General features: G+C 49.7%; 1 protein-coding gene across 7 annotated transcripts in view; it reads right to left on the reverse strand.

The window, feature by feature from the left end:
- The window catches only part of HECW1 (HECT, C2 and WW domain containing E3 ubiquitin protein ligase 1), a 264,423-nt gene extending 254,506 nt beyond the window's left edge, over window positions 1-9,917 (reverse strand). For 5 of the 7 annotated variants that reach the window (XM_084508699.1, XM_084508697.1, XM_084508696.1 and 2 more), the window contains exon 1: window positions 9,772-9,897. In XM_084508699.1, coding sequence (XP_084364825.1) covers window positions 9,772-9,801 — 30 coding nt within the window. In that variant the 5' untranslated portion in view covers window positions 9,802-9,897. Of the gene's footprint in view, window positions 1-9,771 lie in introns of all 7 variants that reach the window. The other 2 variants (XM_084508692.1, XM_084508693.1) reach the window with 2 other exon arrangements.
- Window positions 9,918-10,981: the final 1,064 nt, after the last annotated feature.

Raw genomic sequence — 10,981 nt, forward strand, 5'->3', positions numbered from 1 at the left:
TACAAGGATTAAAAAAAAAAAAAAAAAAAAAAAAAACAGCTATGGATATTTTTTTATAGGAGGGTTGGCAGCATCAGGATGGCTCGCCTTGAGACTAATTCAGCTTTTTACCTGAACAGCCTTCCTTTTGGAAACGAACATAATTACACTGCTATGCCATATGAGCTCGACGGACAGCTGAAGAAGCATGTGTGATTCACGGGGGCCTCCTGTTTTCAACAAACCATGCATTGGTGCTGCACCAACCCAAGCAGCACTCATGTCTCCAGCTCCTCCCCGTGACTCAGCATTCGGCCCAGCTGCCAAAGGCTGCCAGGAGCTCCTGGAGCTGCCCAAAACCAGGCTGGGACAGCAGGAACACCAAGTGCACATGGCAAGAGGAGGAGCATCACGCTTGGGTAGAGGTCTCTGAGAAAGTCTACAAAATGCCAAGGTCTCAAATGTGATTTTTTTTTCCCCCTCCAAAGCAATTATATAAAAATGGTTCTTTGTTAGACAAAACACCTGCTTCCTCTAGAGGATGCAGAATTCCTCTGCTGATTGAAGCACAAAAATTGGTTCTTCCTTTTAAAAAAAATGGAAAAAAAAAAAAAGCAAAACAACACAAACCAAAAAACTATAAGCTCTGAGAGGGAGCTAACTTACCTTTTTGACTCATTTATCATCATCACCAACTGCAGTCTTGACTATGTTCCTTTGAGAAACCTTTCATTTACATGAACTGCAGCTGAGACCTCTTTAGCTGCAAAGTCTCCCCCATACCCTATCAGAGACTGCAAACAAAAGATCAGGGGAAGAGGTTATGAAAAGACGATAGTTGTGATTGAGAGGTGCAGCTGGAAGGCATTTTTCAGTAGCCTCTCACCTACTTCTTATCTTGCTCTTAAACTGAAGTGAGCCCAACAACTTTCTGAGCTCTGATCCTAGGTCCTCTGAGGCTTGAAGATCTGGTCACCACATAAAATTAGAGCTTTGATAGGCAACAGAATGAATTATATTGGGATCCTATCACACAGGAAGCTGCATCTGAAAGCTGTATTTGCCTCTCAGAGCTATCGCAAGGATGTCAGAAGTCAGCCAAACACATAGCTCATGATGAACATTCCTGAGCTACTATATGATGCAGTGTTGATCAGCAGGCTCCTGTTTAAACATCGTATTCTACGGTTCTCTTAGAATCGTTCAGGTTGGAAAAGACCTCTAAGATCACCTAGTCCAACCTTTAACCTGGTACTGACCAGTCCACATCTAAACCAAGCTCTACATCTACACATTTCTTGAAGACCTGCGGGGATGGTGACTCCACCACTTCCCTGGGCAGCCAGCTCCAATGCCACACACCCTTTTCAGCAAAGAAATTTCACCTAATACCCAACCTAAGCCTCCCCTGGTGTAACTTGAGGCCATTTCCCCCTGTCTTATCACCTAATGCTTTGGTGCTTTCCCTCACTGAGCCCAACAGACGACTTCATACAAACCCCAAGCCTGCTGCCACCACAGAGACACCAGCCTTCCTATGGCAAGTTGTCTTTCTGATGTCAGTGGGACTCCCTGAGCAGGTAACACCATGCACGCACATTAGGAGCTGGCAGAATTAGGTTGAGAAAAATAGGTCAAAACAGGCATATATTTAACTGGGAGTCCAAAACAGAACTGTTTTACTGACAAATAATTATGCACCCATGCACAAAATCTACATTTTCTCCACCAAAAAGACATTCTGATGTGAACAACCAGGGGATCAAAGTGTTTTTAGTGAGCAGGGACGCTGCCGGAAACATTTACATTCCCACTCCACACAGAGGTTTAGACACGCCACCTCTGCCTCATAGCACCGCATCCTTCCTCCCTCTCTACAGAAGCAGCCTCCTCCTGTAACCTCTTTTGGGAAATAATTTCTTAACCATTTCTAACTACAGCTCTAGATGTCTCCTGTTACATTCTTCAGTATGGTGAGGGGGAAGGATGAGACGCTCCTGCAAGGAGCCCGGCTTGGGCCAATGCCCCTGTCCCAGGCTTCAAAAATCACATTTGCAGGCAGGCTGAGCATCATGAGCCCCAGGGTCAGGCTTGGCAGACACACAAGGAAACAAAAAGAAAGGATACGAGGGCAGTCTGGCTCTTTCTGGGACTTCTGAAGTGACTTCTTGGCCTTGTTCTGATCTTCCAAGCTGGACAAGATGCTACAGCTGATGCCAAGAGGAAGTTACCACGCATCTCTGACAAGCAGCTGATCCTTAAATCAGATTTCTGCTTTAAGGCACTGTCTGCTTCCACCCTCCTCTTCGGTCCACCTCTAGCCAAAATGCAACAGCACCACTGGCAAGTTGAATCCACAGAAGCAACCAGAACATCTCACCACAGCTTTGATACAGTTTTTCTGTATTTCTTGCAGCATTACTGCTTGATTATTTTGTTCCCACATCCCTGGCTTTTGATTCCCTCCCCAGCAAGAGTAAATTCAAGCTCCACATTTAGAGCATCCTAAGCACGCACCCTCTTCGCACCTGCTGCTGATTTATATGCAGTTGAGCACAGATGACACAGAGGCATTTTAGCATTCAGGCACTTCTGCTGAGGAGATACATTTTTAATGTGGGATATCCTAGCATAATTGTTCAAATACAGACACGAAGGTTTTTGACTACACTGAGCTATTAGGCAGAGAGCACCAGCATGAGCCATGAACCCATGCTCTCACTGTCTGAGACGCATGATGGCATGGCCTAGGAAAAGCTGTGTGTGCAGCAAAGTGTGCTGGAAAGCACAGTGGTACTTTGCAATTACCCAGTTCTCGGTGGTGGGAATGTGGGAGGAGGGGAGAAGGAACTAGCAAAGCTGTTAAAGAGAATGCAAACCTCTTTGCAGAGAGGGAGTCTCTGAAAACTCCTCAAAGAGGATGCTTTGAGGGCGACACAGTCCTGAGGAGCACCTTTCAAGTCACATTTCAGGAGCAGGTAATGATTCTACACCAGCACAGGGTTTCTTGGACCAACAGAAGAAAATCTGCCTTCGGTCAGATGGGAAATGCTGTTCTTTAATGGGACCTTTGCTCATATAAAAGTGAGCAATTTCCTTCCACACGTAGAGCAAAATCCATAATGAATGTTAAGAACTGGAAACCAGCAATGAGTAAATCAGCCTAACTCTCATAAGCCATCACAGCGATGGGGCTTGGAAAAGGAGTTCTGGCGTAGGGCTCAGTGTTTATATGCTGGAGTCCTTTTCTAGCCTAAAAAGAAGAGAAAAAGAAGGAAAAACAGCTCGGCTTCAGCTCATTATCTTCTAATGCCTGGTCTGGGTACAAACTCCTATAGATGTTTCTACTTTAATCTGGTGTTAAAAGAATGAGAAAGAAATTTCCACTGGCACAGCAAACAGCTTCCCAGCGACAGTCAGCTTTGTAAAGCTACTCAAAGAACTTGGTAAAACCACACACGTGCACACACATACACACACACAAAAAAGCAAACACACAACACAAAACCCCACCGATGGCAACAACAACAACAAAACCCCCACGTATACATGTATATGCACCACAAAAGGCCAGATGGTACTGCCATTCGTCAGGCAGAGTTCCCAATAACTTCAGCAGGAGTGTTGTTCATTTTCTCACTGAAGAGCTGACCTCGGTAATGCTATATCTCAGCTTCAGGTCTCTGCCATGACTCAGGGTACTTATGTAGTATTTCTGAATTGCGGCATTGACCTCACCTTGACTACCATTTGCGAGAGCGTAGTGCCATCACATTAAGCAACTTAACACTCACGAAAGGATCTCACTCCTCAGCCCTGCGTAGCTGCCACAGGCCTGTAACCAAGGCAGCCGACAAGTTAATGGCTAATGTCCATTTCACGAATCTTGAACAGCATCGTCTTGGAAATGTGTGTCCTGGCTCCAGAATCAAATATTTCACCCACTTCCCCCCTTTCCACCTTAAGCACGTAGCTGCTAAAATGTACTACTACAAACAAGATGCTGCTTCAGAGAGTAAATCCATTGACTTCTTCAGACACACACAAAGTATATATTTTTACATTAAATATCCTAAGGCCTCTCCTGTAGCATCTTTCTTTTACACACCATTAAAGACACTTGACAAACAACCCAACACTTGACGGATGCTCTGCATCAGAATGTGAATTTTAAAAGCCTCAATTTTCCTGAGGCTGCATTAAGATGTGGCAGAAGACAATGCATCCTGCTGCGTGAGGATAACACAGCCGTCTTGACAGGGCCCAAGGAAGTCCCTCGCTGCCCAAGGGACCTTTCTGGCCCACGGGGTGACCCCATCCATCTCCCAGTTCTGTCAGTCACTTGTAAGTGTGCCAGTGGCACCCAGGCAGGCAGCCTCCCCATGCGTCTGCTCCGTCCCGCTGGAGGGAGGCCTGCAGTTCAGTGGCTCGGGAAGCGCCTTACAACAGGTGCCCAGCTCACGGCAAAGCCGGATTATCCCTGGCTTTGTTGCCTCTTACCTAGCTCAGCAAAGTCCACGCTGCTTATGTTCTCCGTGTGGTTGCTTTCAGGGAGGAAGCAGAGACTCAGCAGCACCTTCAAGGCCGGCAGAACAGCTCCTTGACCTGCCCGCTCCACACAGCCAAGCACTCAGAGGAGATCCACGAGCAGAGAACCCGTCCGACAGTCTCTTCAAGCACTCCCCATTTCTTGCTCTCCTCTCTCTTCCCCCGGGGAAAAGCAGACGATTTCCTGCTCCACCTCTTCTGCTTCTACATGTCTGGGAGGAGGATCCCCCAGCCTTCCTCTTCGCAGAGCGTCTGCTGTGGGTAGCACAACATCAGCTCTGCCCGAGCTCGCAGGGTGCCATCCCAAATTTCACACAGAGACGTGTGAAAACGCGGTGCTGGCAGCAGGGGATCAGCACACTCCTCTCCCTGAGACAATAGGGCTGTCGAGCCACATGTTCTGGGACCTGAGAAACCTGATCCAGTAATTGAAGGTGCACTAGGCAGACATTTTCCTATGGTATGGAAAAATTAATTATACCACACAACAGATTTCAGTTCTGTGTTCAGGAGCTCATTAACAAAACTGCTTTAAGAGGTGCTAATAGAAACAAATGCCTTTAACATCACAGACTTCCCAGATGACTCCTGCTACGGTGATGGATGACAAATCACTCTGTCAGTCATCTTGAAATTCCATATTGACTACATTGAGGCAATTACCCACTTATTTTTAGAACGTGTTCCATTTTAAATACAAGTGATTCACTCCAGGAGACATTCTCTACTGCATCACTATTTCATGGGTTAACAACTTGCACATTATTTAAAGAGATTTTAATTCTGGGACAAACACTTGCTTTTTCCTTTTTTTTTTTTTTTCTTTTTTTTTTTTCCTTTTGCTTCTAGACATCGGATGGGAATTTTAACTCAGGCTTCAAACCAAACAAATGCTTGGTCTTCCACAAGCATCTGCAGAGAAATATAAAAATATCTGGGAGGCGTGAAAGCGCGCCTGTTTTGCTCAGCGCACGCAATGCAACCCCGGCTCAGGTCTCGGTAGCGGCACTCCTGGCTGCGGCGCACACGCTCACCCTCTCCCACAGCCCTCCTGCTCTGCAGCCCGTGCCGCGTCCTCAGAGAGCTCTGCGCTGCCACGGAGCGCCACAAGTCCCCAGGGAGCACGGCACTTCGAGATTTCCAACACGAGCAGCAGGGTTTCCCCCTTCCCAAAGGAGAAGCAGGAGCTGCCATAGGTACTGCAGTGGAGAACTGTGCTCCAGGCTCAGCTGCTGCTCTGCTCAACCCAACTCCTCCCTGCTCCCCAAGGGAGAGCAGGCTGTGGGGCTACCGCCCTCCTCTTGCCCCCAGCAGGCTGCTGCCCATGCCAGCAGCCTGCTTGGCCCGCAGCAGCCTTACCAGCCCGTGTCCTGATGAACCCACAAACACCCGAGGTGAGGCGGGGACACCGCCTTACCAAGGGGCAGTCCAAGCACCTCCTGAGGAGCAGCCCTGCCTTGAAGATCCTAACCTCATGCTTTGGAGCTGACGGCGGAGCACCCTAGCCATGGCACTGCTGAACAGAAATAAATAAGCTAGGGCTGACTCACAAGCCCATTATGCAGCTACCTGGCCACCAGTCATTAACCAAAATGAAAATGACCCTGGGCTCCCTACATCAAAGACCCTTGCCATGTCTTCTTAATCCATCCTAAGTCATCGCTGAGCTCAAAATTCAGCTGGGAAACACCAACTTGGAGCAGGTGGCATCTCAGCCTGCCCTGTGCTCCCAGCTGCACGTTTACTTTTCCCTCTGCTGCATGCCCCACCACCTTCCCAAGCATAAGAGAAACCAAAATATTTGTTTGCTTCTTCGGACGAATGCAGAAATATGTAAAATTTGGTTCAAGACCTCATTAGAATTACCGCTCATCAAATCTGAGATTTATTCCTGAGGAACAAAACCGAACTCCCGCAGCGTTTGCCACTCAGCCATTGCAGAATTGCAACAGCACAAGGAACCTCACAAGAGAAACGGATTTAAAAAAAAAAAAAAAAAAAAAAAAAGTCTTAAACAGAAGCAAAACTGAGTCATCTCTTTATTGCCAAAACCGAGAGCGCCGCTGAGCATAAACAAACAGCAGACGTCCTGAAGAAAAGGAGGCGGTGCAACTTCTTTGCGTGCTCATAGGCAGGCAAGGACAGGTGGGAGTGGGACCCTCCTCCTGCCACTCCTGCCAGCCCCACAGGGACACCGGCAGCGATGCCACAGCCACCAGAGGCCCAGGAGCAGACCTGGCACTGGGGACTCCCCGTGCATGGATGCCTCCTTGATACACAGGCTGGAAAGCTGCGACAGCAGGAGACGCAATCAGCTCAGCTCGTGGAAGCCACTCTTATGTTTGTATGCCCCAAAACTGCTGTTGTGGGTACACAAAGGCACGCTTTGGGCTCAGCTGGCTAGCAGCCCCTCTTCAGAAAAAAGGGAGAGCAAACCAGAGCACTTGTGTGAGGGTTGAGTTCTCTGCCCTGTCTACTGGGGTCTGCAAAGACTACAACCTCTGTGCGCTAACATCAGTCCCATGAATAGCCCTAAATTCGGGAGTAGGTAAGACTTTGGGTCAAAGGGAGCCTTCAGAAGAATAGAAGGAAAGCCACTGAAAAGACAAATTGGATTCTCTGGCAAAGTCATCGTCACAAACTAAGATATTTTGGAGTGTTTTTGTGCTTTTTTTTTTTGTTTGTTTTTGTTTTGTTTTGTTTTAATTACTAAAATCCCTTCTTTTTGAACTCAGCAATATCACTGACAGGTGGGGGAAATGAGGAGGTTGTATCACGGGATTTTATTTTGTCTAAAAGTAGCTTTAACCAGAGCAGGAACCACAGGGGCAACCTTAATGACTGCATCCCCAAGACCAAGATTTCCAACAACTTCAAAGAATGGGTGGCACAACCCCTCATCCGAACGGGCCCTGGCCTGACGCTGGCCATTCAGTACCATCACCCTCCCAGCTTGAGTCCCTCCCACTCTGCCACAACCACACCTTTCAGAGGACTTCAGAAAGTAGCTAATCAGCCAAATCCCTCTCACGCCACTTATTCCAGCAATCTCATTGTTCCTACGAAGACTGTTCTCAAAAGGAGGCGAGGAGAAGGCTTTGGCACTGTCATGAATGAACACTGCCTAGCGTCAGGCGCAGCACGTGCAGAGCTCCATGAAGCTTCATTGCAGGGATCACCTCGTGATCGCAGAGCACGCCAGATCGAGTGCCACGTGTCTGAAACACAACCCCTGGGGAGATGCACCGCTTTGTTTACTAACATCCCTTAGCCAGTTCCTTATTGGAATACAATAAGCACCACGTTGTTTATTAGCACGCGTTTAAAAAACAGAGCACACGGATTGCGGATCCATTGTTTAGGATGTTCTGGATCTGAGCGGACTGCTTACTTTCAAATCACTGCCACATTCGGATATTTATAGCTCCCAATAAAGTCACTGAGTGCATCAGTTCGTGTTCTGGCCCACTCCGGTTTCAAACAAGCCAGCTTACGAGAAAGAGCTGATTGATACTAAAAAGGTTAGGAGTCCGGAGCTCGGGACACATTAAGTCAGCTGCACAGTAGCGTACGCATCACACGAGGGACACGAGATGCCACCCGCTGCCGACACGCACGCTGCTCGCTCCTCACCAGCCACTCTTTGTTCTGAGCCAGCTCCTCGCTCACCCTGCTAACGACCAAGTAAATTGCAGGAGCATTGCTTCCCAAGGGACAGATATTCCTTCTCCCCGTGCTAGACTGCGACTGCATTGCCAGGGTGAGCGCTGCGTTGACTAAGCAAGCTGCTTTTTACATCCACTCCTGGTTCCAGCAGGAAAATCAACCTCGCACCTGAGCCACCCAAAGGGGTGTGTGTTTCAGAGGCAGAAGGGAGGTGGAGAGAGCAGCCAGGCTACAGACGGCACTCTGCTTCTCCGCAAAACACACGTACTACGCAGAGAAACCGTAATCCCTTCTTAGTGGAAAATCCAAATTTTCAAAATGAATCCCCCAAGCTAAAATGAATTACTGTAATAACTGCAATCCTAGCACGAGCGCTAATCAGCGAGGCGCAGCTGACCACCTGCTATGTGACATCCCTGGCACGGCAGCACCGTGCCCCTAATTGCTGCCGCGTCCAGCAGGGCCAGGTGCCCCCCAAACCAAGCCAGCAGTGCTCTTAGATATGCGGAGAGTAGCGCAGCCCGCGCGACTGTTGTACGGTCTCACTATGCACTTCTGCTGAGTGCAGCATAAAAAAAAAAAAAAAAAAAAAAAAAGGCACTACTGCAGCTCCAAACAGCAGGATGCAAAAATCAAAACCCAGGCCAAGTAATTTCTTCTGCAACTATAAAAAAAACACACATGGGAAACGATGCAAAGAGACAACAAAACCAATTGTATGCGCCTGTGTCGGTACAAACCCATTATCTGCGAAGGCTACGAAATGAGAAAATCAGTATTTGACAATGCTACAGGCTAGGGCAATATTCTTAGCAGACTTATAATAAGTAATTTTATTTAATTGCCGGTGAAAAACGCGGTTACATAATAACGCAGGATAATAGCCAAAATACCAAATCATAAGGTTAGCCCACAGCAACAGCGGGGGGGGGGGGGAGGGAAAAAAAAAAAAAAAAAAGACAGTTTGCGCTCAAATTTTGCTGCATTGTCAAGGAGCCAAGAACCAAACCGGGGGGTGGGGGGGAAGGATTTTCTCCTTTCACCATCCGGAGCCACGAGCACGGGGAATTGAGCACGGGACTCCTGGGCGGCGGTGGGCATCCCCATCCCCAGGCGCTGCCGGGTGCCGGTGGGCTCCACGCCGCTGCCTGGGCTCGTCGCAGCCTGGCCGCCAGCCCCTGTGCTCCGCCGGGAACGACACCCACATCGCCCCCCGGCCACAAAGGGGAGCGGGGCGCAGGACACGGGGGGCCCGGGGAGGGATGGGGGTACCCAGGGGAAAGGATGGGGTGGGCTGGGGAAGGATGGGGGTACCCAGGGGATGGATGGAGGTGCCTGGGGAAGGGATGGGGGTACCCAGGGGATGGATGAAGGTGTGCTGGGGAAGGATGGAGGTACCCGGGGAAGGGTGGGGGTGCACCGAGGAAGGATGGAGGTACCCGGGGAAGGCTGAGGGTACCCGGGAGGAGGATGGGGGTACCTGGGGAAGGCTGAGCGTGCGCCGGGGGAAGGCGGAGGGTAGCCGCGGAGGGCTGGGGGTGCCCCCCGGGCAGGCTGGGGGTGCCCCCGGTGCCTTACCTGGAGGATGCCGGCCTGGGCGCAGCTCATGCTCCCCCGGCAGCTCTCGCCGCCCGTGCGCCGGGGGCCGCCCGCCTGTCAGCCCCGGCCGAGGCGCACCATAGTCCGGCACCGGCTGCAACGCCCGCAACGCCGCCGCTCCCTCTTCCTCCTCCTCCTCCCGCCGCCAGCCTCCTCCCACCCGGGCCCGGCCTCACGGAGCCACCCCCGGCCCCTCGCAGCGGGCCGAGGCCGCCCGGAGCCCGGGGCTCTCCGGAGCCGAGGGGCCGATGGAGCCTCACGCACCCACCTGCCTCCAGCCCCGCGTCCCGGCCGGCGTTTGTTTGGCTGCTCGGCGGCACCCCCGGACAAAGAAAAGCCGCAGCCCTGCGACGAGAGGGAGTTTCAAACCTGAGCTGCCGCTGCCTGCCCTGCCGGCTGCGCCGTGCTGCCCGCTCCTACCCGCAGCCAGCCCCCTGCCAGCTGCAGGGGAGCAGCAACAGCCCTGCGAAGTTCTGCTTAGCCCCTCATTAATTAATTAATTCATTCATTTTTTTTTGCAAACGTTGTTAAGATAGAAACGGCGTTTTGTAACCATACAGCTGGAGTGGATCTCCCCCCTCGTCCCCCGCCCACCCAAAATAATAATAAGAAAAAAAAAGTCAATTCTATATTTTAAGCTGCATCCTGAAGCAAAGACATAGACAAAAAATAAACACACGTTCCCAGTAACATAGCATAGCTGGAGCTAAGTTTATTTCTAAAGCCACTCTCATACACCCCACTCACACAAATTTCTTTGGAAATACAGATTTACTGCTCTCGGTATTAGTCCGAGAAATATTTTACCTCTAATTTTCTAATCATTCAGCATGCTTTGAGATAAAATATTTTCAGACATGCAGTGGCCTCTAATTTCCACTTGATCATCTCATCTTCCTTCTTAAAAAGCGGAGAAACAAGAAAAATTAGAGGCTTCTACCAGCAGAAAACTCACTGTAAAAATAATATATATATGAATTGGGAAGGAGAATGGCTTAGTATCTATTACGTTGCTACAAGACATACACTTCTGATCAGAATTACCTGCACAAGACCAGTGGGTTGGTTCACTGGACAGTCGCAGTGAGAAGAAAAGGATCCATTACAAAGCCCCCCAGCTCTTCCACAGGATCAAGGCAGACCAAGAGACATACCGGGCCACTTGAATAAATCAACATGCATTTCAGGA

The sequence above is a fragment of the Aythya ferina genome, assembly GCF_964211825.1.
Source record: "Aythya ferina genome assembly, chromosome: 2".
NCBI classification, from domain to species: Eukaryota; Metazoa; Chordata; class Aves; order Anseriformes; family Anatidae; genus Aythya; species Aythya ferina.